The 25,603-nt window shown below is 41.2% G+C and overlaps 1 protein-coding gene across 2 annotated transcripts in view; it reads left to right on the top strand.

The window, feature by feature from the left end:
• Positions 1–25,603, top strand: part of LOC117512155 (microtubule-associated protein 4) — a 418,222-nt gene that overhangs the window by 92,835 nt on the left and 299,784 nt on the right. For both annotated transcript variants that reach the window (XM_034172151.1, XM_034172135.1), the window contains exons 2-3: positions 14,038–14,226; positions 20,270–20,326. In XM_034172151.1, coding sequence (XP_034028042.1) covers positions 14,038–14,226; positions 20,270–20,326 — 246 coding nt within the window. The remainder of the gene's footprint in view (positions 1–14,037; positions 14,227–20,269; positions 20,327–25,603) is intronic.

The following is a 25,603-nucleotide window of genomic DNA, read 5'->3' as shown; positions in this document are numbered from 1 at the left end:
TTCGCAGTTGTGAATCTCGCCCTGTGACTCACGGGAGAGGTCAGTTTCAGCAGAGTTCCAATTTAGGGCACAATGTAACCACACCTCATGAAGTATGGACAACAAGACAACATTGCTGCACAGCAGAAGTTCATCATAGGTGAAACACCTTTTCTAGATAGCCTTCTCAACTTGAGAGAATGTGTCATCATCATAATCGCTCGTGAACTTTCTGAATTGACGGCATCCACATCCTCGCTAGGCATTGCTTACATGGCTTTGAAACGTCGGAACTCTGCTGGCGCCACGGTGCATTCTGGAAAGCGCAGGGGGATTATGGGAAATGTTAAAGTCCCGAATTGACACTTTGTAGTCACCACATATCCTGACAGGGTTATCCACTTTTGTTATATTTACAGTAGGCAAAGTGGTCAAATCCCGCAATATCATGGAGGGTTCAAATGAGACTGTGGTCTCCTATTACATCCTGATGTGCAGTGCAGCCGGCTGTAATAGGAGCTCAGCTCAGAGTCTCTGGACTTACATTTGTGTCATTAATATCTGAAAGGAAAAGCTTTTGACAAAAACTACAGATTTTGTTTATTTCTGTTTCTGTCCAGAGATCAAGGGATCCAGTGACCAATTTCATATTTATTTACTTTAAGACTCAATAAAATGTTGTTGACATAGAAAACCTGTAAAGCCTACATTTGGTACACCGAAAATTCACAAGGTATTGCTAAGGGAATCGATAAAGAATCGGATTGATCAGTGGAATCGATAGTGGCATCGACTGATAAAATCTTATCAGTACCATCCCTAATCGTATCACATCGTATCACATTGTGAGGAATTGAATCACCATGAAATACATATCAAATCTCATTTAATCAGGAACAGGTGTGAATCATATCGTATCGTCAGTATTGTCATGTATTGCTATATGTAGCGTATTGCTGGTAGTGTATCGAGGTGCGTATTAGGGCTGCAGTTATCGATTATTTTAGCAATCGAGTATTCTATCAGTTATTCTGGTGATTAATTGAGTAATCGGATAAAAAGTACTTTTGTGTTTTTAAAAAACATTAACAGTCCAAGGCTCTCCCTAAGCAATGACACATTGTTGCTGCACCATCACGCAGATTGTCAAATTTAGTGTATCCCTTTCTGTTTTCCTGGTCAATTTTTTTTTCTTTTTTTTTCACATCTTTACAAGTTTTGCATCTTTCCCGGTGTCAGAAGCTAAGCACCCCCCTGACACTGGACCATAAGCGCAGGCGGTCGGTGTGGTCCTCAGTCAGGCTGCATATGAATGTGAGCATAGCCTGTGAAAAACTGGGCTCTGGAGTGCACAAAAGCCACACTGATAACTCTGCTCTGCACCTTGTCGATGAAAACTTGACTTAAAGTGCAGGTAGAGGGCTGAGTCTATTTGCCCGGTGGCCTGGGATGCAAAGCCATGTCAAAATGTCTATTTGCCCGATTGCCAGCTGAATAAGGCACAAATAGTCTATTCGCCCAACCATGGTCGGGCCAAAGTCTTGACATTTTGCTGAAATGGCGATGGGATGTGCCTTTGTTTTTTTTGTTTGTTTGTTTGTTTTTTCCCCCAATTTGTAAAATTTAACCATTTTTAAGTCTCTTTTTTTTTTTAAATGATGGTGGTAGAGCCCGACCGATATATCGGCCGGCCGATATTATCAGCTGATATAAGCCCTTTTCAAAGTACTCACTATCGGCCAAAAGTTTGCAGATAGAACGCCGATAATTTCCCAAACAGAACAGTTACTGAAATAATGTTTGTGTCAACAATGTAAAATGTCCTTGCACCGTTTCTCCAGTAGATGTAGCTCTGACTCCATTTAGCTGAGTGCTGCTTACACCCCTGCTTAAATGTGTTCATCACCGGCCCCCGTAGTTTGCCGTCACACTGCACTGATCGGCTGACAAAAGCATACAAGCACGTTTCTAAGGATGTTGTTTATAATAACTTTGCGATTACATTCAGCCCACATTTCTCCTGTTTCAGTTCAACTCAGTTTGATTAACTCAGTTTATGTAGTAATGTGTCAAATGTGCTTCATTGCATCGGTCAAGCTTTTTATTAAGCCCACATTGTGTAGACCTTATTTCTAGCATGAAAACTTTGGTTTACTGCTAAGAGGTTGAAACATTCAGATTCACTGGTCGTCCGGAAGGGTTAACCCTCTGGGGCCGACGCCGTCGTATACGACAGCTGGGACCAGGCTTTACTAAATTGTAAATAACTTTTTAATGATATGAGATAGAAACTTACTCTTTTTTTTTGCTGAAAAGTTAACTCCACTGATGTTCGATCCACCGTCGGCCATCTTGGTACTCCTCATAGAAGATGTGTGATGAGTCGGAACCAATCGGAATTGGTTCTCCGTCACGTGGTTTTCCAAAATCCAATCGTAGGGCAGATTTACCTCACGTGATATGGCAAAGATCATTTTCAGGAGTGATATCTTACTAGTTGGCCCGTTTGAATAGCCCCCTAACTGCTCCAGTTGTATTTTTGCATTTTTTGAACTTGAAAATTCTTCTCTGTTATAAAGTTAATCAATATGAGGACAAAGCTTCAGCTTTTAGCTCATACCTTTTTTGTTAACAGTCCAAAAAGAACATTTTATTCATTAAAAAAAAAAATAATAATAATATCGGCTGATTTATCGGCTATCTGCAAATCAGCCAAATTATCGATTATCGGCATTTTTTTCATCCAAATATTGTTATCGGCATCGGCCTCAAAAAATCCATATCTGTCGGGCTTTATATGGTGGACTGGGTCCCTGCGTTTTTTTAATCCCTCTTTCTTTGTGATTCAGCAGGTGCATTTCAGCTGGAGGTTGAACATGCAAGCCTTGCAGTCAGTTTTTTTAATCATTATTATTTTATTTAAGTTACAGTGTTTGTTAAGCATTGCATGTTGCTCAGAGAAGTGCAAATTAAAAAGTGAAACAGTGCGAGTCTGAGCAAAACACAGAAGAGTGGACTTCTGCTAGTCAGAGACTGTTTGTCCGTGTGGTCGGGGACAGAGCTGTGACTCACCCACTGTGAGGGGAGTGTTGAGCCCCACACACCGGGCAGAGAGAGACAGCTACGGGGGTGAATAGCCATGCCCCACGTACAGCGGAGTGCAGCCAGAGGACTAAACAGTGTATTTTTTTTAGAAACAAACACACTGCTTCGCTTTAAATATGCAGTAAGCTATTTCAGATGATCAGCATGGACCATCTTTCTCTTAAAAGGCTTTACTTTACTCTGTGTGTTGCATTGGAAAGCTGTAGCTTTTGGTGCTAGATTGATTAGCTCTTACACGGCTTATACACATGCTCTTGTCTTCTTCTGTTTTTTTTTCTGGGGACATTACAGTGCCACACCGGCCTGGCATAACTACTAAAATGTTATACAGAGCTTTGAGGCACAGAATTTGCCTTGAACATTTTTTGTAATCAAATTATTCGACTAATCGTTTCAGCCCTAGTGCGTATCGAATCGTTTTCAGTGATGAGATTCACATGCCTAGTTTACAGTGGGTGCAGCCCACTCACTATAACTAACAGCTGTTATAACACCTGTTTCCATTTTTGGTTAATTGTGCTTCCACTGCATCTTTTAGTGCACAAGGTACAGGGCGAGGTTTACAAAATTTGGAAGTGGCCCCCGGTGCTCATTTCTTTTTACCACAAACAAGGTTAGTGTATGACCATTTCCCTTACATTTTACCACCATTGATTGATTGTTTATTTCTGTATTTTTTTTGTGTGCTCATTGTTAGTTGGGTCTATCTTTTCTGTTGTTTTGTTTTGTTGGGTTCTTGTTGTCTTTTTCTAAAATCATTGTATCGTTATTATTGTTAACTATTATTATTGTTGTTGTTGCTGCTATTAGTATTATTATCATGACTGTTAACAGTAGTATTTTTAAGGAAACAAAGATTAACATATAAAATCATCATACAGGGAGAAGGGGTGGGATTTGATAAGTTTCAACTTCTTCTCACTCCTTTTTGGACTAATTTAAATTTTGCGTTATATGTTTTGTTTTTCTTTTGTTATGTTCAAAATAAAACCTTAAAATCAAATCAAAACCATTGGGCTGTGCACTTTTACCTCCAATGCTTGTTTGCTGTAAGTTCTCAGTTCGCAGCTGGAATGCACAAGTTTAGCCTTTTTAAACCTGCATTTGTACAGTGACTTAGACCTAACAGATGCAGCTGGTCCAGTATCAGCCTCCAATTTCATATGCTTACCATTAACCTGTAAGTAGACATAGTAAGGTTTAATGACACCACTAGTCTCTAATTCAAACAGTTCCAGACCTTTGTTTTTACTTTCCCTGGTTTAAATGTTGGTCTGGTTTGGATGTAACCTTGGGCATTTCAGATGAATGAAGCTAAAGATCTCTCGCCTCCTCTTGTGAAGCTGCCGGGGTGTCAACCTCAGCATGCGGCATCTCACGTGCTTCATCCCAATCTGTCAAAGCATCGACTGTTGCATGCAGCGTCTCTCTTGCTTCATCTCGATCATGGTCATCACTTTGTTCTGGTGTTGTCAGATGATTGGTCTACTTGGCATGTCTGGCATCTTTCTTTTCCAGTCGTGAGCAATCCGCCTCTTCTGGTCATGCGCGACCTGCCTCTTCTGGTCGTAAGCAACACGCCCTGGCGATGTGCCCTTTCTTGTTGCAGTTCTGGCACTCCGCCTCCTTAAAATGGCAGTAGTCTGCCACGTGTCCTTTCCCTTTGCACCTGTAACACGGTTTTCCACTTTCCTCCTTCGTGGGAACAACTCTCTTGAAAATGCTTTTAGTTCTCAGGGACTTTTGTGACTACTGTGTGTGCCAGGCCCATTTCATAAGCCTGGGTCCCACCGAATAATGAAGGATGAAGAAGGAGCCACGCATGGGTGTGGAGTGATTATTCAAAGAATGACCCACGTTTTCATCTAACACGTATCTACTACTAAGGTGCCTCTCTATACCCCGCATGTGCCACGTAGAAGCCACGACCGACGGGTCATTAGAGCCTCGAATGGCTCGTATCAGCCATGCTAAGCCACGCATGAGCCACGTATGAGCCACACAGTGCTGTGTAGCGTGATGTTATCAAGCTATAAAAACATTAAAAATAGTTACCTTAAGCTGTTCAAAATATATTCCACATGGAGCAGGAAAGAGAGGAAAAAAAAGCGTCCAGATGAAACAGTCCTCTGTGATTCCAGAAGTGATTAGAGGTGTTTTCAGCATCCAAGGTGTGGCAGAAAATGATTACATTATTTATATAGAGCTCAGCGCACAGAGCAGGTGGAATTGTGTGCAAGAGGAGAGCCGTTCCAAAAATAGCCTCTCAGGTCCTGCGTAACTGCCAGGTGCACGGACAATGGGCTTTTAGCAGACTCGTAATCACCACGCAAATGCCTCTACGCCGTCGCAGTAACTCGAACACAAACTGCGCCACGCTGTTGTTGCTAAATTTTGAACATCTTGAAATTAGCGCCACACTCAGAGGAGCCTCGTTAACTGAAGATAATGCCTCTAAGAGCCACTCTGAGCCACTATACTGCCACGATAGCTCACGAAACAAACAAAAAAAAAACAGGGTGCGTGGCTCCTCCTGCTAATGTTAAGCCTTTTGTATGGGCAGCATTCAACATTTAGTTCCGAAGCTCATTGCTGTTAACACCGCAAATGAATCTACAGTGGGGCAAAAAAGTATTTAGTCAGTCCCTGATTGTGCAAGTTCTCCTACTTAGAAAGATTTTAAACATGCTGATCTCAAAACTGTCCTTCCAAAATTTCACCAGCATGTTGATTTCCCAGCAAGGGGAAAAAATATCTTGGACTTGGCTTACACCACACACAAGGGAGCATACAAAGCCACCCACCTCCCCCACACCAGACCATCTGACCACATCACTGTTATGCTAATGCCAGCATGCAGACAAACTGTGAAAGTCATCAGATCTGCTAAGAAGCAGGTAAGAGTGTGGCCAGAGGGGTCCACCTCTGCTCTCCAGGACTGCTTCGACACAACGGATTGGGAAATGTTCAAACAACCTACAACAACAACACTAACATTGAGGAGTACACAGACATTGTGACCTCCTACATCACAAAGTGCATTGATGATGTGACCCACACAAAATCCATCATCACCTGGTCCAACTGGAAACCATGACTGACAGGTGACGTCCACAAGCTGCTGAGAGACAAACCCTTCAGAGCCGGGGATGAATCTGGCTTGAGAACAGCGAGAGCCAACCTGTCCCGTGACATCAGGAAGGCAAAAAAGGACTACACACGTCCCACTTCAGAGACACCAAGGACGCACATGGCGAGGCATTCAGGCCATCACTGACTACAAGCCAGCACTACAGAACTGTGAGAGCAACACCTCTCTGCTCAACAACCTGAACCACTTCTTTGCACATTTTGAAGCACTGAACACCACACAGCCACAGAAGACCCCACCCCCTCCCCACAACCAGACCCTGTGCCTCTCTGTCGCCAGCGTGAAGAAGACACTGGTGGCCATCAACACCCGCAAAGCAACAGGTCTGGACAACATCCCTGGTCGCGTGCTGAAGGACTGCGCAGAGGAGCTTAATAAGGATGTCTTCACAGACATCTTTAACACTTCCCTGAAGCATGCCGTTGTTCCATCATGCTTCAGAGCTGCCACCATCATACCTGTGCCAAAAAAATCAGCTTCATCCTGCTTCAATGACTACCGTCCAGTGGCACTGACACCCATCATCGTGAAGTGCTTCGAACGGCTACTCATGTCGCACATCAAATCCATCATCCCCCCCACCCTAGACCCCTTCCAGTTCACATACAGAGCCAAGCGTTCTACAGAGGACGCAATCTGCTCAAACCCTGCACCCAGCCCTCACCCATCTGGACAAGAAGGACTCATATGTGAGAATGCTGTTCGTAGACTTCAGTTCAGCGTTCAACACCATAATACCTCAACAGCTCATCTACAAACTGGACAAACTGGGGCTCAGCACCTCCCTTTACAATTCGCTGTTGGACTTCCGCACCCAGAGGCCACAAGCAGTCCGTGTTGGCAACAACACCTCGAGCAGCATTGTATTGAACACAGGGGCTCCCCAAGGCTGCATGCTCAGTCCACTGCTCTTCACATTACTGACACATGACTGCAACCCACAGCACAAATCACATAGTGAAGTTTGCGGATGATACAACTCTGGTGGGGCTCATTACCAAGGGCGATGAAACTCACTACAGGGAAGAGGTCAACCTTCTGACCACGTGGTGCAGAAACAACCACCTCCTGCTGAATGTTAGCAAGACCAGAGAGATTGTTGCTGACTTCCTGAAAGGTCACACTCAACACCTGCCAGTGACCATCGAGGGTGCTGCTGTGGAGAGAGTGAGCAGCACCAAATTCCTGGGGGTGCACATCAGTGAGGACCTGTCCTGGACCACCAACACTGCATCACTGGCAAAGAAGGCCCAGCGGCGTGTCTACTTCCTGCGCAAACTCAAGTGGGCAAGTGCTCCACCAACCATCATGAGCACTTTCTACCACCATTGAGAGCATCTGCTCCAGCTGCATCACTGTGTGGGGCGGAAGCTGCACTAACTACAACAGGAAAGCCCTGCAGCGCATAGTGAATGCAGCTGGAAGGATCATTGGTGCCTCACTCCCCTCTATGCAGGACATATACACCACCCACCTCACCCGCAAAGCAACCACAATTGTGGGTGATGCAAGCCATCCCGCACACAACCTGTTTAGCACTCTGCCCTCCGGGAACAGGTACAGGAGCCTCCAGTCCCGCACCACCACACTCACAAAGAGCTTCATCTACCAGGCTGTGAGATTATTGAACTCTCTCCCCCCAGCTCCACCCAGGCTTTCAAGAAGCTAAAATATATATGTATATATATGTGTATGTATTTATGTATATGTGCATATATATATATGTATGTATGTATGTGTGTATACGATATTTGTTGCCCATGACAATGTCCTGCACTGTTTCACTTTATCGCCATCACACCACTTGCACAGTGTCTTAACAAAAATCTGCTGCTGCTACAAATACTGAATGGTTTGCACTACTGCACTTTCCACTTTTACTTTTACTATTACCTCAGACACTACACTGTAAATACGAAATAGTTGTCCTTATTGTCGAAATGTCTTGTCCTGTCATCACCAAGGGAAGGTGAAAAACAAAATTTCGATTCCTTGTATGTCTAGTACAGGGGTGGCCAAGTTCGGTCCTTGAGAGCCACATTCCTGACACTCTTAGTTGTCTCCCTGCTCCAACACACCTGAATCCAATGAAAGACTCGTTAGCAGACTTTTAATGAGCCTTTCATTGGATTCAGGTGTGTTGGAGCAGGGAGACACCTAAAAGTGTCAGGAATGTGGCTCTCGAGGACCGAACTTGGCCACCCGTGGTCTAGTACATGTGAAGATTTGACAATAAAGCCAACTTTGAACTTTGAGAAAGGTCTGTAATCTTCAACATAGGTACACTTCAACTGTGAGAGACAAAATGAGAAAAAAAATCCAGGAAATCACATTGTACGATTTTTAAATAATTTATTTGTAAATTATGGTGGAAAATAAGTATTTGGTCAATAACAAAAGTTCAACTCAATACTTTGTAACATGATCTTTGTTGGCAATGACAGAGGTCAAACGTTTCCTGTAAGTCTTCATCAGGTTTGCACACACTGTAGCTGGTATTTTGGCCCATTCCTCCATACAGATCTCCTCTAGAGTAGTGATATTTTGGGGCTGTCGCTGGGGAACATGGACTTTCAACTCTGTCCACAAATTATCTATGGGATCGAGGTCTTGAGAATGGCTTGGCCACTCCAGGACCTTGAAATACTTTTTACAGAGCCACTCCTTCTTTACCCGAGCGGTGTGTTTGGGATCATTGTCATGGTGGAAGACCCAGCCACGTTGCATCTTCAATGCTCTCGCTGATGGAAGGAGGTTTTGGCTTAAAATCTCACGATACATGGCCCTGTTCATTCTGCCCTTAACACGGATCAGTCGTCTTGTCCCCTTTGCAGAAAAACAGCCCCAAAGCATGATGTTTCTACCCCCATGCTTCACAGTAAGTATGGTGTTCTTGGAATCCAACTCAGCATTCTTCGTCCTCCAAACACGATGAGCTGACTTCAGACGGGCCTGGACACGTACTGGCTTAAGCAGGGGGACATGCCTGGCACTGCAGAATTTGCAGAATTTCTGCGAATCACTGTTTCGATTGGTTCAAGGTTCAAAGCAAAGCCACGCTGCAGAAAAGGTGATTACAGACCCGCTGCAGGGTCTGTAATCAATGTAGAGAAATGATAACTTTCCTGACAAACACCCCAAAAACAGTGGCCACTCTGAAGGACCGATAAGGGAATCGTTAAGCAAAAAGGTTATTGATGTCGGTGGATCGAATCATTTCTTAACGATACCCGAAAGGAACCGGTTCTCGATACCCATCCCTACCATTAATACAGGTAATAGGAGGACAGAAGAGCTTCTTAAAGAAGTTACAGGTCTGTGAGAGCCAGAAAACTTGCTTGTTTGTGGGTGACCAAATACTTATTTTCCACCATAATTTACAAATAAATTCTTTAAAATTCCTACAATGTGATTTTCTGTTTTTTTTTTTTTAATTTTTGTCTCATTTTGTCTCTCATAATTGAGGTGTACCTATGTTGAAAATTACAGACCTCTCTCATTTTTTAAGTAGGAGAACTTGCACAATCAGGGGCTGACTAAATACTTTTTTGCCCCACTGTATCGCTTAATGCATTGCCCACAAATGCCTCAAATTTGCATGTTGAAGCCAGCTTTCTCAGACTAGCCATAAATTCACTGATACACTCATCTTCTCTTTTGCTTTCGGGTAGTAAACCTATATCTTTAAGCAATAAAGTTTGATTTTAGCACAAAATGCATATGCAGGAGACTTATCGAGTTGGTCAACTTACATGCAGATGACTTTAATGGCAAGGACAAGTCCATTAGCAGGCTGTGGTTCCGTTTTCCAACCATTGTCAAAAACACTGCTTTCAACTTTTCATCACCGTACTTCAGTCTGTTTACCATGAAGAATTGTTCTACTCATAGGCTTCAAATTCATCCTCTGTTTTGTCAAAGTGGAGGTCTTCTCCATCCCGAAACGTTGCCATTATACAACCCCTGGCAATAATTATGGAATCACTGGCCTCGGAGGATGTTCATTCAGTTGTTTAATTTTATAGAAAAAAAGCAGATCACAGACATGACACAAAACTAAAGTCATTTCAAATGGCAACTTTCTGGCTTTAAGAAACACTATAAGAAATCAGGAAAAAAATTGTGGCAGTCAGTAACGGTTACTTTTTTAGACCAAGCAGAGGGAAAAAAATATGAACTCACTCAATTCTGAGGAATAAATTATGGAATCACCCTGTAAATTTTCATCCCCAAAACTAACACCCGCATCAAATCAGATCTGCTCATTAGTCTGCATCTAAAAAGGAGTGATCACACCTTGGAGAGCTGTTGCACCAAGTGGACTGACATGAATCATGGCTCCAACACGAGAGCTGTCAATTGAAACAAAGGAGAGGATTATCAAACTCTTAAAAGAGGGTAAATCATCACCCAATGTTGCAAAAGATGTTGGTTGTTCACAGTCAGCTGTGTCTAAACTCTGGACCAAATACAAACAACATGGGAAGGTTGTTAAAGGCAAACATACTGGTAGACCAAGGAAGACATCAAAGCGTCAAGACAGAAAACTTAAAGCAATATGTCTCAAAAATCGAAAATGCATAACAAAACAAATGAGGAACGAATGGGAGGAAACTGGAGTCAATGTCTGTGACCGAACTGTAAGAAACCGCCTAAAGGAAATGGGATTTACATACAGAAAAGCTAAACGAAAGCCATCATTAACACCTAAACAGAAAAAAACAAGGTTACAATGGGCTAAGGAAAAGCAATCGTGGACTGTGGATGACTGGATGAAAGTCATATTCAGTGATGAATCTTGAATCTGCATTGGGCAAGGTGATGATGCTGGAACTTTTGTTTGGTGCCGTTCCAATGAGATTTATAAAGATGACTGCCTGAAGAGAACATGTAAATTTCCACAGTCATTGATGATATGGGGCTGCATGTTAGGTAAAGGCACTGGGGAGATGGCTGTCATTACATCATCAATAAATGAACAAGTTTACATTGATATTTTGGACACTTTTCTTATCCCATCAATTGAAAGGATGTTTGGGGATGATGAAATAATTTTTCAAGATGATAATGCATCTTGCCATAGAGTGAAAAATGTGAAAACATTCCTTGCAAAAAGACACATAGGGTCAATGTCATGGCCTGCAAATAGTCTGGATCTTAATCCAATTGAAAATCTTTGGTGGAAGTTGAAGAAAATGGTCCATGACAAGGCTCCAACCTGCAAAGCTGATCTGGCAACAGCAATCAGAGAAAGTTGGAGCCAGATTGATGAGTACTGTTTTTCACTCATTAAGTCCATGCCTCAGAGACTGTAAGCTGTTATAAAAGCCAGAGGTGGTGTAACAAAATACTAGTGATGTGTTGGAGCGTTCTTTTGTTTTTCATGATTCCATAATTCTTTCCTCAGAATTGAGTGATTCCATATTTTTTTCCCTCTGCTTGGTCTAAAAATGTAACTGTTACTGACTGCCACAATTTTTTTCCTGACTTCTTATAGTGTTTTTTAAAGCCAGAAAGTTGCCATTTGAAATGACTTTAGTTTTGTGTCATGTCTGTGATCTGCTTTTTTCTACAAAATTAAACAACTGAATGAACATCCTCCGAGGCCGGTGATTCCATAATTTTTGCCAGGGGTTGTACATGTGCTCCTCGTCTCATTGGGAGTTTAGTCTCCAGAACAAAACTCACTTCACAAGGCAATATGCCATCCTCGTCACCAATTTCTGTTGTGTCACAGAAGTTTTGTTTGAATATTTCCCAGGAAGATGGCAAGTTGCATAGGAACAGAGCGAACATTTATTAATAGCGTTAAACAACCGACAGGTCTCTTCTTTCTCAATACTACAGAAGAATTGGCCAAAATCACATCTGAGCAATGCATGCGACTAGTTTTTCCCTTGTGTCATTCCATTTTATTACACATAACTTAATTTCTGCAATTATTTGTTTTGGTTTCTTTGCATCTATGGATTACTTGAGTTGTTACCGACATCTGGTGAAAGTTTCATGGCAATAGCACCTTTAGAAATTTATTTACTCAGAAAAATGGTGACATGTTCAATACTTACTTCAGCTGCTGTGTGTGTGTGTGTGTGTGTGTGTGTGTGTGTGTGTGTGTGTGTGTGTGTGTACACACACACACACAGTGGGGGAAATAGGTATTTGATCCCCTGTCAATTTTGCAGGTTTTTCCACCTACAAAGAATGGAGAGGTCTGTATTTTTTATCGTGGGTATACAACTGTGAGATACAATTTAAACAATTAATTAGCATTTTATTGCATGAAAGAAATATTTGATCCCCTAGAAAAACAGACCTTAACAATTGGTACAGAAACATTTGTTTGCGATTACAGAGGTCAGACTTTTCCTGTAGTTCTTGACCACGTTTGCACCCTGCAACAGGGATCTTTCTCCACTCCTCCATACAGATCTTCTCCAGATCTTTCAGGTTTGGAGTTTCAGCTCCCTCCAAAAATTTTCTATTGAGTTTAGGTCTGGAGACTGGCTAGGCTACTCCAGGACCTTGAAATGCTTCTTATGGAGCCCCTCCTTAGTTGCTCTGGCTGTGTGTTTGGGGTCATTGTCATGCTGGAAGACCCAGCCACAACCCATCTTCAATGCTCTTACTGAGGGAAGGAGGTTGTTTACCAAAGTCTCGCAATACATGACCCCATCCATCCTCCCTTCAATATGGTGCAGTCGTCCTGTCCCCTTTGCAGAAAAGCACAACTAGAGTATGATGTTTCCATCCCCATGCTTCACGGTTGGGATGGTTTTCTTGGGGTTGTTCTCATCCTCTAAATACTGCAAGTGGAGTTGATTCCAAAAAGCTATTTTGGTCTCATCTGACCACATGACCTTCTCCTCTGGATCATCCAGATGGTCACTAGTGAACTTCAAACAGGCCTGGACATGTGCTGCTTGAGCAGGGGGACCTTGCTGCCCTGCAGGATTTTAAACCATGACAGCATCGTGTGTTACTTATGTAATCTTTGTGACTGTGGTGTCAGCTCTCTTGAGGTCATTGACCAGGTCCTCCTGTGTAGTTCTGAGCTTTCTCAGAATAATCCTTATCCCACAAAGTGAGATCTTGCATGGAATCCCAGACCGAGGGAGATTGATAGTCATCTTGTGTTTCTTCCTCTTTCAAATAAATAATCATAACAGTTGTTGTCTTCTCCCCAAGCTGCTAGCCCATCCCAGCCTTGTTTAGGTCTACAGTTTTGTCCTTGATGTCCTTAGAGAGCTCTTTGGTCTTGGCTATGGTGGACAGGTTGGAGTGTGATTGATTGAATGTGTGCACAGGTGTCTTTTTTACAGGTAACAAGTTCAAACTGGTGCAGTTAATACAGGTAAAGAGTGCAGAATACAAGGGCTTCTTAAAGAAAAATTAACAGGTCTGTGAGAGCCAGAATTCTTGCTGTCTGGTAGGTGATCAAATACTTACTTCATGCAATAAAATGCAAATTAATTATTTAAAAATCATACAATGTGATTTTCTTGATTTTTTTTTTTTTTTTTTTTTAATTCTGTCTCTCACATTTGAAGTGTGTCTACGATAAAAATTACAGACCTCTCCATTCTTTGTAGGTGGGAAAACCTGCAAAATTGACAGGGGATCAAATACTTATTTCCCCCACTGTGTGTGTGTTTATATATATATATATAGTGTGTGTGTGTGTGTGTGTGTGTGTGTGTGTGTGTGTGTGTGTGTTACAATTGGATGTCAGCTTTCATGGTTGGGCTCCTGTATAATTACTGGTCCTTTGTTTGTTCCACTGTCTCTGTGTTAATGTGCAGCCATGGCAGAGTTAGACCTGAGTCTTATTGATGCCCTGACGGACAGCGTCCCCCAGGCGGGCTCGGAAAGCGTAGTGGAGAGGGACTTTGTGGCTGAGCTGGAGGCTGAGACCTTTGATGACCAGGTTGGAGAAACCATAGGCAAGACAGACTACATCCCTCTGCTTGATAACGATGGCACCACTGCAGGTGAGGAAGTTGTGATGATCCCTTCTACATGAGTAATGTTAAGACAGAGTTCCCACACGTCCTGGAAAACCTGAAAATGCATAGTTTTGCCATTATGGAAATGATCTGAAAATTGATTAAAATAACCACATTGGGGTGAGAAACATACCTTTTGTCCTTTGACCCATATGACACCTATGAATATGAATTTGACCTTACCCAGCACTTCCAAAACCTACATCCATAGAGCTCCATGTTTTATGGGAAATAACTAAAGGACTTGGGAAGAGTCATATAACAAACCCAAAAGAAGCATTTCTCAGATTATAGTAAAAGATCACTTAACTAGTTGTTTGGGTGCAGCACCAGTGTTTCTATCTAGGTACGAGGGGCGATTGAGAAGTTTTGTGCCTGACCTAGAAAAAGTAGGGCATGGGTTCTCCATCTTTTGCATTCGGAGAAACCAACATTTCTCAAGGATGTGTGAAATTTTGACTCACTGGGTGCAATGTTGAGAAATATTATTTTCTCTCAGAATGCGAACGTTGGAGAACCACACCCTAATTTTTATTGGTCAAGCTCAAAGCTTTTTAATTACCCCTTGTAGGTATTTATTAGCCAATTTGGTATTTTGATCCTTAATAAGGTATTTGGGCAGAAAGGTCAAACAAATGAGAGAATAAAAAGAAGTGACAGTTAACCTGGAATGACTCAGCTCTCAGGCAATTTTTGGTTCCCCAGACACTTTGGTCAGACAGTCAGACTGTGTGTGGACACTCATCAGTGACAGCAGGCTTCAGGATGGGCCGTGGGTGGCAGTACTGATGATTGACTGTGGCATGCAGTGTGCAGTTGGACAAATGCAGACATGCTGACACACTGAGTGCCCAAAAAACTGGGCGAGGCAGTCAACAAGTTATTCTCCTTTGTCAGCATACACAGTAGACAGAGAAAGCACTTCTTTTTTTGTTTGTTTTTGCACTCTGACGCAGACTTAATGTGCACCCAGTATGTTGATCATGATGTCTGATGTGTTTTGATGATGGTTCTCCACTCTCATCTTTGATCTGTAGTGTGGGAAGCCCACTCTGCTGTGGGTTTGATTACATCTTTGCTTGTCTGCAGGGGTGTGTATGCATTATACACACTTGCCATTTTGTCAGCCTTTTGTATGAGTTCCTCTATTCCTTGTTTTCTGGTTTTGTGTATGCAGTGTTTTGGAGTATTGTGGCTAGATATTGCAACCCATCAAGTAGAAATATGCTTCTTTGAAGTTTTTATTCTTATATTACATTTTGAAGCACTACCCCGGGGAGGCAGTTGTTATCAATCAGGACCAAAACCACATGTCACAGAAACAGCATCTTCCCCTCTGCAGTGAGCCTCATCAATAAATCTTGATGCACACACATTCTAACTCACACTCTCTCGCTGTCTCTCTCTTTCCCTTTTTTCACCCTTTTCCCTGACACCATGGAACCACCTTGAGTCCTGAATGTCAGCCACCCAGGCAGACAACTGGTCCATTCCCACATTTCTAAAATAACCATCTGCTGCAGCCAGGTGAAACATGAGCGCCCCCTTGGCCTTTTCCAACCACTGTGCATAGAGAAACATGCCACATGCCCAAAATATTGAAACTGATGCCCCCTCACAATGCAAGTAGGGCTTTGTATTGTTTCTCAAAATTCTATACGATATGATACACAGGACATCTGATACTCAATCTGTATCATGATGTCAATAAATTTATGTCTTTTATTGCTGCTTATGTAAACTGTATTGGATTGCATTCATAAATTATAGTGTATGATGTTAGCGTGTAACCCAACTTTTTTAGTTATACTGCTTAATATTTTCTCTTACACATTTTGACCATTTCTTTACCTTTACCGTGTCCCAAACTGACATCACAACCTACATGTTTCTTTGGTAAGATTACTACCCTCAAGACCCTTAATCAGTTTCATATTTATGGCTTCCCTCACCCTAACTGACCTGATTTTAAAGCTAGAACCCCCAAAAAACCAAGTTATGCCCTTGCTCAGACATTGCTTAAAAGAAACAAGTGTGGACCCAAAACTGCTTTTAGACCAAGCTGTCTGAGGCTGTTTGTGGAAATGAAGTCAGGAAATTGACAGATTGTCAGAAATACAGGCGTTTAATTCAAAGCTTTGAACACACACACAAAGTAAAAATGAATACAGCAGGATATTGAATAAGTGTGTGTGAAAGGTAGCTCGTGTGAGTGCTGTTTTGTACAGCAGCGAGGGCAGGGTAGCACAGCAACAGTCACGCACACATGAATACATTTACCAGTAATTAAAACTGTTTTAGCTGTCCCATGAAAACTCTCGCTGAAGAATGTTCTTAAAAAAAGTTTTAGGCAGTCTATCTGTAAGGCATAAAATGAATAATTTTGACATTACAATTCCTCCCTTTTGATCATATATGATCACACAAGTGAGTCAAAATTCTAAAACAAAACAATCACACATAAAAAGAAAGAAATCAAACCTTTCAATAAAATCAAGCATATGCACAAAAGCAAGCATTGGTAAAAAACGTCAACATCATTACATCATCATCTGGTTTCAAATGATGCATCATAAACAAGTTTAGGAATCAGCAAGGTAGGAATCAGCAAGGTAGGAATCAGCAGGTTTGTCATCTGGGTTGGCATTGGTCTACTCCATGATTGATAGGCTGGTGTTGATGAAGTCTTTTTTAGGTTGTTGGGGGAAGGGAATCAGGAACAGGGGCCAGTTCTTTCAGTACTTTTTGCAGTGAGATGCGTGTCTGTTTGTGTCAGCTGCCTTCAGTCTGCTGCCCTAGCACAGTAGAAGATGACGCCGGAGACCACTGAGTGATAAAACATCTGCAGCTTGTTTCTGCAGACATTGAAAGATCTGAGCCATCTGAGGAAGTATAGTCAGCTCTGAGCCTTCTTATACATAGCATTTGTGTTTACAGTCCAGTCCAGTTTGTTGTCTATGTGGACACCCAGGTACTTGTAGTAATCCACATTTTCCACCTCAGTTCCATTGATGGGAACTGGGTTAAGATGATTCTTCCGTCTACTGAAGTCCAACACCGGCTCCTTTGTCGTAGATATTTTGAGCTGCAGGTGGTTGAGTCTGCACCACACCACAAACTTGTCCATCACACTCCTGTACTCAGCTTCCTGATCCCTGCTGATGCAGCCCACAATGGCAGAGTCATCCAAAAACTTCTGCAGGTGGCAGGACTGTGACCAGAACCTGATGTATGAACAGGAAGAGTATGAGTATGAACAGGAAGGGTAAAATGGTAAATGTAAATGGACTGCATTTATATAGTGCTTTTCCATCTGCATCTGATGCTCAAAGCGGTTTACACATCAATGCCTCACATTCACCCAAATGTCAGGCTGCTGCCATGCAAGGTGCCCACTACACACTGGGAGCAACTAGGGGATTAAGAACTTTGCCCAACAGCCCTTAGTGATTTTTCCAGTCAGGCTGGGATTTGAACCGAGGATCCTCTGGTCTCAAGCCTAACACTTTAACCATTAGACCATCACCTCCCCTAAGGGAGACAGGACCTTCCCCTGTGGTGCCCCCATGCAGCTCATGATAGTGTCAGCTGTAATGTACAGAAGTCTCACATACTGTTCGCAGCTTGTGAGGTAGTTGGTAAGGGCCCCTTCACACATAACACGAATGATGCAGAAACTGGAAGAAAATCTGCGAACCAAACACGAAATGGGGAACCATGAACCATCGTGTGCATGCATGAACACACTCCAAGCAGCTGGGCTGCTGATGTGGAGAAAAATAAAATAAAAACCAGCTGTATAATTAGTGAATATCACTAGGTTGATATAAATAATAAATAAAAGGGGATACAGTACACGACCATGTGGTTAAATAACCCTGGTTAAATAAAACATAAATGCCTCTCACGGGATTCAAACCTGTAATTTACAAAATCTCTGATTACCAGACAGAAATTTTTCCACTGCGCTACAATCACTGTCTTATGACAGGAGCATAAAATGGCTAAAATCAACAAGGAGATAAATGCATAAAAAAAAGAGAGAAAAGCACCATAATAACTTTTGTTTGTTACACCATATTTTTGGTGATATGTGACTGAAAGTGGCATATTTATGGTGCTGTTGGCTTGTCATATTGTCATAGTCCTGTGGCGTGCATGTTCTGCCGGACACATGTATCGGGCTGGCCACATGTGACATTCAGATCGCCTGCTGCATGATCTGACTGTTCATTTCACATGGGGCAGCCTGCCAACGTGCACTGTGTGCAGCCACTACAGCCCGGCTGTGTGCGCTCAGACGTGGCTGTCCGGCCCCCATATGATCAATACTGTAAATACATATCATCAGCATGTCATGTAAGTGTGCTCTCCCCCTGCGCACCACATGGGTGTGTGTGTGTGGGGGGTGTGACACACGTGCACATGTGTAATATACATACACGCCATTTGTGTTACTTTTTGAAAACGCCACACTGGTGTGGACACTTAGACAAATTTTACATCCAGCTGGTTTTGTTCTAACAGCGCAAATGGCCACACATTTTCTAAGTGCTCTGTGTTGTATGTTTGTGTGTGTCACCTGGAATTTGGCTGACACCTGCCGCAAGAGGGATCGAATGGGCTCTCACAGTGCACTCTCTGTCTTTCAGCCGCTGGTGTGCATGAATAATTGTAGTGACAGATGTATGAGGCGTTGAAGGTGGTTCTGATTTTTCATAAATGGCAGTTCCTCCTTCGTGTGCTATTCGGCTTCAATCGGCTTAATTGAGACAAGTTAAAATTTGGTGTATAACACAAAAATTACAATATTAAAAACTGTTTTAAAATAAATACCAACTAATAAGTGAAAATGCCTGCTAGATTGATCTTAAAATATCATTAATGGGTAGGTAATAAGAAGGATTAAGCTCCACTAGTCAGTCTAGTAAAAATGTATTGTGCTACATGTACAGGTGCAAATTATTTATGGGTCACTTCATCAAAAGGGGTCACCAATATGTGTGACATGAGGGTCACTTTTTAAATTTACTAGCAAGGTGATATAGGCTGTAAGGTATGGATATACGGACCATGGGGATACATAATATCCACTATTTAGATAAGTCATGATATACTTTTTGGATGGGCTCGCGGGAGGGATATTTATGGTGGCTGTTGAATTTTAGGAATTGAACGTAACTCTGTACAGATTTGAAATCATTGTAAGCAGTATCTCTATTTGGTGGGCATGTCATCCATGAAGTTTTACACTGATTCATGTAGAATGTGAATTTTTGCCACAAGTTGTGGTGTTGTCTGTTTAAAGTAGAATGGGATCTGATATCATACGGTGACAATTATTCAACACAAATGCGGATCGGTGCACTTTCACTTTTAGGCTCATATTTCAGAAGAAAAAGGTAAATGAACTAATTCTATTTCTGCTTCCAAAGTTTCTGGGTGGAATAATGTGGTTGCTTGCTTCAAATGGCTGGCTTGCTGTTTCCTCTGTTGAAGTCAGACACAGAGAGCAGGCCGAGGGGGCTGAGTACACCTCCTGCACTGAAGGGGCTGACCACGCCTCCCGCACAGAGCACGAGGCTAGAGGGATACAGTCTGTAGACATGAGCAATGCAACTCGCTGAAATGTCAGTGACTTATGAAAACAAATAGTATTCTGTGCACTATGTTGCCTGTATACCATCCCGTTCAGTACAAATACATGTGTTGTGACACCCCTAATGTATACTAACAAATGTTGTATCGGCTGCCCTCTGCTTGACATACTGTATATCAGACAGCAATGACAGGCACACTCTAATGTGTAGCTCTAACTAGACTCCATTTCAAAACCCTTAAAACGTAGACCAGGGAGTTCCAGTCACATCCTTTTATGTACGTGCGTCCATACTGTGTCCTATCTCCAGTGAAAAAAGCTAATATGATGCAGATTTATTTTTGTCAGTAATTTATCTCATCAAAGTTTAGTGCTGTAAAGTGTTGTAATAGGTTTTCTTGTTTGTCTTTTATGTGTATGTGTGTACAGACACAGGTGCTGCATTGGAGAATGGAGAGCAGGAAGCAAAGGGAGTACAGATGCCTGGTAAGAGGAGTCTTACTATATACTAGCCTCTCTTGTGTGTGAGCTTTGACATTCCCATTCAGTCATGACTAGAGTTGGGCAACAAAACCAATTTCCAATATAGTACTGGTTCCTCAACCAATTTTGTCGACTAAACTGAATCACAGTGCAGGTTTTGGTACCTCATATTGGTCCAAGTTAGTGCCTGAACACAACATGAGCACAGAGAACACAAAAAAAATGCCAACAATGGAGCTGGGAGTGCTATTGAGAGTCTATTGCATGTTGGTTTGAGGGAGAGTTTGAATGAATTTTTCTATCTATATGTGGGCCTGCGATGGACTGGTAGCTTGTCCATGGTGTACCCTACCTGTCACCCAGTGACAGCTGGGATAGGCTCCAAGCCTCCCATGAGGCTTAATTGAAGTAAACGGGTATAGAAAATGAATGAATACAAGGGTTTCTCGAAATCAGAAAATTGAGCCTTCTTATATGCACCCTCTTTGCTGCAAAATGACCAGGAATGAACCACAGAGGTGAGAACAGAAATTTTCCACAAATTGGACCATGTTTCAGGGAGGGCATTTCTCTGGTAAAGATTGAAGTTCATAGATTACTCTATCACTAAAATTCAAACTTCAGATTGTTCTCAAAGTAATGTCTGTTCATATCTTAGCTCCTTCAAATAATGCCTATAACTAATTCTTAAAAAAACTATATGAATTGCGAATCTGAAATATTTGAAAGTGAAAGTTTCAAAAGCTCTGAGGGCTTTTAAGTTGACAATCACTGAGTTTGAAATGCTGTGACGTCACTACAGTGCACATAAACAGAGTAAAACTGTCCGTTAGCTGGAATGAGTTAAGTTTTCATTAATTGTGGCACAGTCATCATGTAGTATTGTATATTACTATTTGTGTCTTCCATAAATGAACACTGATTTGAAATGCCAGAAAAATAGTTTTAATGCCATACATAAAGGTTCGTAATTACATCTCAGAATTTACAAAAAAAACGCACCATTTTAAGGTAATTTTAGCAAAAAGTCCCTCTTTCCCACAGCATCGTCACTTCACTTCACATCTTTTTCCTTCTTCTTCTTCTCTACTCTGAGAAATTGTTTTACTTTCACCCATTGTATTGGTTTAGCACTAATATAAAAAAAAACCCCAAATGATTCCCAACCCACATCATGACCTATTCTTCTCATTTATGTCTTCTTTTTAAATATTTTCTATGCTGTTTTTATTCTTCTCCTCTATTTGCATATGTTTCTGTGTGTATGTACTCTCTTAGTATTAGTGTAGTTATACTTCAGAATAGGAGACAGATTTGCTTGTTTGCCTCACAGCGCCTTTTCAAAGACCTCCATAAGTTCATGTTTGGACTATTCTGAGAAATGAAGATTAACTGAGAATGAGGGAAAGAACAAATACTAAAAACATATACTTATTCAGGTAACCGTGTTAAACTCTCTGATAGTGTCAAAAATCTCTGGTTTGTCTTTGATAAATAACAGGTTGTGTTCAAAACCATCTACAGCCACGTTGGTAGCATGTATTGGTTGGTCAGCTGTCAGTAGGTACCAGATATTCTGTTACAGTTTCCATCTCACGTTAAACATTTCACACACCATTTCTTCCACCTGGATAATGCTAAGCCATCAACAATAGGTGATAATTACCATATTTTCTGGAGTATAAGTCACATTGATCCAAAAATGCCTCTTTAAGAGAAAAAAAGACATACGTAAGTTGCACCAGAGTATAATTCGCATTTATCACTTCATGCGTGAAGATGCAAAACAGATTAAATCACTGTATTAATTATTTATAAGGCACACGGTGTAACAGAGCACATCTAATGAGGTAATTAATGTCACTGTAGTGGCATAAAATGCGAGTAAACGTCTTTGTGTCACTGAATAGTTGATCATATGTGAGATGAACGTACCACACATTGAAATGGTTGAAAACCTGGTGTATTATTTATATATTTACAACAAAAACACTGCTTTGGTCATTGGAAGCTAAAAGCTACACTGAGCAAAAATAAACGCTACACTTTTGTTTTTGCTCCTATTTTCATGAGCTGAACTCAGATCTAAAACATTTTCTGCATACAAAAAAGACCTATTTCTCTCAAATATTATTCACAAATCTGTTTAAATCTGTTAGTGAGCACTTCTCCTTTGCCAAGATAATCCATCCCACCTCACAGGTGTGGCACATCAAGATGCTGATTAGACAGCATGATTATTGCACAGGTGTGCCTTAGGCTGGCTACAATAAAAGGCCACTCTAAAATGTTCAGCTCATGAAAAATGAGAGCAAAAACAAGTGCGAACTGCTCCTTTAAGCCACTGAATAATAGACGATCACTAGACAGAGCAGTCTAACACAAACTGATGGTAAGTCCAGTTTTAAATGAGCTCACAGCGGCATTTATCTGTTTCCTCGTCACATTGTTGCTCTGCTGTTGAAATGAGCGTCTTCGTTTGCGCTGTAACAGTGCACGCACACTCGGACATTGAACATCTGTTCCTGTCCATTTTAATGGTGCAGTTGTTTGTCATTAAACAGCAATCTTTGTTATTTAATAGACATTTAGACATATATATTTGCTTGAAGTGAGCATGACTGCTCATTGGGCACCGTAGCCTCGTTTGAGGGTGGGCGATAAAGGGGTTAAGTGAAAAAGCACATGACACAAAAATTGTACTTCCGAGGACAGCCCCATTATCATTATTTCATTAAATCTTGCTAAAACTTACCAAGATAACCTCTCCCATTTGCCCTGTCTTCCCTTCTCCAGTGGGAACCGAAAAAAACTTTACTTTTCACGACTGCTTTGGTGATTGCAGCTGAAAACCAAACAGTACACCATGTTTCTGTGTGAAGTGATGCTATGTTCGTGTTGCGCACTGGCAGGCTGTGCCCAGAAATGCCCAAATCCCACAATAGGGGTTCAGACGAGACTTTGTTGCCCCATTGTATTTTATCTGGAGCCCGACATGAAGAAAAACTCAAAATAGTAACGGCATCATGATCGCTCCTTTACAGATACAACACGACTCGGTTTTAAACGCATGCTGAAAGTAATCAAGCACTGTTTTGAAGTTTCCACCTCTGTCATTTTTAAAGGTAGTTTAATGGTGTGTTTCTCATTCCAAGTGTAAAGAAAATTCGTGGCCGTGAATTTTTTTCCTTTTTTTCGCACCAGACTGTAAGTCGCAGGACATCTCAGACTAGTAAAAAAAAAACAAAACAAACAAACTGTGATTTATGCTCCGGAAAATATGGTAAGTTCATATTATCATATGGAACGTAATCAGCTGTTGAGAAGTGCAGCCTTGTACGTATGAGTGTGTATTGTGCTCCATAGAGAAACATCTCTTCATGCCACCTGCAGACACAGGTTTGGGGTATGTAGGAACCACCCTGTCCATGAGTTCACCTTCCTCCGAAATCAGCAGGGGGGATTTTCACATTTCTGCATTTCTAATGCGGAAGTAAAAGTTAACTGTGCATCCGAATTTCCGGTAACTTGCAACAACGGCAGAAGTGGCTTCACAGTGTCACAGCTTCATGCCGCTCTACAAATCCAACAAACAAACACAGTTGTACCTCAGCTTTCACTCGTTCCCGAGTGACAAAAGTCTCCTAATGAAATGGGTGAGAGCTTAGAACATTACTTTCGCTCTTCTCTGACTGTGGAAGAGCTGCTGTGTGACTATGAAGTGAAGAGCACGGCAGTTTCAGCTGCAATGACATCACATGGCTACATTTCAGCTCTTCGGCCAGGTATGTTTTATTTCAATATATATATTTATTATATCCTTTATTTAACCAGGTAAAAGCCACATTGAGATTAAAAATCTATTTTTCAAAAGTGACCTGCTCAAGAAGGCAGCACAACAACATGGACACAAACGCATAAACTACACAGCAAATATACAAAATGCATATTTTTGTATACACAAATACATACACACATTTCAGTAAATAAAATAAAAAATCACAACATCCAGCCAGCATGGAATACAGGTACAGTGACTAAATTGCTGTCATTAAAAACATTCAAATGCATGAGCATTCTGTACTTTTGTGAGTGTATATAGAATTTGATCAACAAATCTCAATTTAATTGACGTCTTAGCATTTAACCAACTTTGTTAGTTTGACCACAGTGTGAAATTCTGCTCAATTAAAAGTAATATTAGTAATAGTAGTAGTAATAGGTAAAAGGTAATTAAGTAATAATGAATAGTCAAATGAAGCAATAATAATAAATTGTAAAATATTCTCAGTTAAAAGTAATATTAAAAATAATAGTCTAGCAATAGCAAGTAATGGTACATATTGAGCTGTAGAAAGAAAGAGCTGCACATGGATCAGACAGCTGTAGTGTATATAGTTTGTATATTGGCCTAGTTCTGTAATGTATATAGTTAGTTGTATGTATATATTGAATATGAGAAGAGTCACTCATTTGAGATCAGAATCACCTTTATTGTCATTGTAATTTGCATTGCAATGAGATTTGAGTGCAACTCCAAAAAGGTGCCTTCCGTGGTGAGTAATTTTTAGCCAAATAAAAGATAATAACATTTAACAATAAATTATTCAGAGTATATGTACAACTAAATAAACACAAAATAAAATAAAATAAAACGTGGACCAAGTAAAATGTAAAACGAGAATTATATACAACTGTGGAATCATATTGCACGGGAATATTGCACATGGTTTACAGATATTGCACAAGAAACTTGAAAGGTGCGGATTAGAGTGATTTGTTATTGTTCAGTGCAGTGATCACTCTGGGGAGAAAGCTGTACGAAAGATATAAAAAGTTTATTTAACATTTGTGAATAACACTAATATTTAGTAAACATTTAATAACTTGATAATGCGTCTGAGTTTTTCTTTTTAATTTACAGTTAGTAAACTTCTAAATGTATAGCTGAGAAGTGGAGACCAATGTTTTCTGGTTTGTAGTTATCGTGTAGCTTTCTGCACTGACAGTGGTATGACAGGGGTGAACCTCATGGCACAGGTCTGAACCTACAGCCAACCATGGAGAGCTCAGACAGGCCAAGCAGCACCAAGGAGATCAGTGGTTACAGTGTGAGGCTTTTTTCAGTTCTTCACCAAGAGACAATAATGTGTCACTAACCTTCATAGTTGTAGATGAAGCACTCAAAAATAAACTGGATCCTTAGTCCAGTTTGGTGCAGGCTGTGGGAGAGTGTCTCCATTAATCCATACACATCTTGAAACTTCACTCTTGAAAGAT

This window comes from Thalassophryne amazonica, chromosome 1 (assembly GCF_902500255.1).
Source record: "Thalassophryne amazonica chromosome 1, fThaAma1.1, whole genome shotgun sequence".
NCBI classification, from domain to species: domain Eukaryota; kingdom Metazoa; phylum Chordata; class Actinopteri; order Batrachoidiformes; family Batrachoididae; genus Thalassophryne; species Thalassophryne amazonica.
The sequence above is the reverse complement of the archived record's forward strand: the minus strand, read 5'-3'. Positions and strand labels throughout refer to the sequence as shown.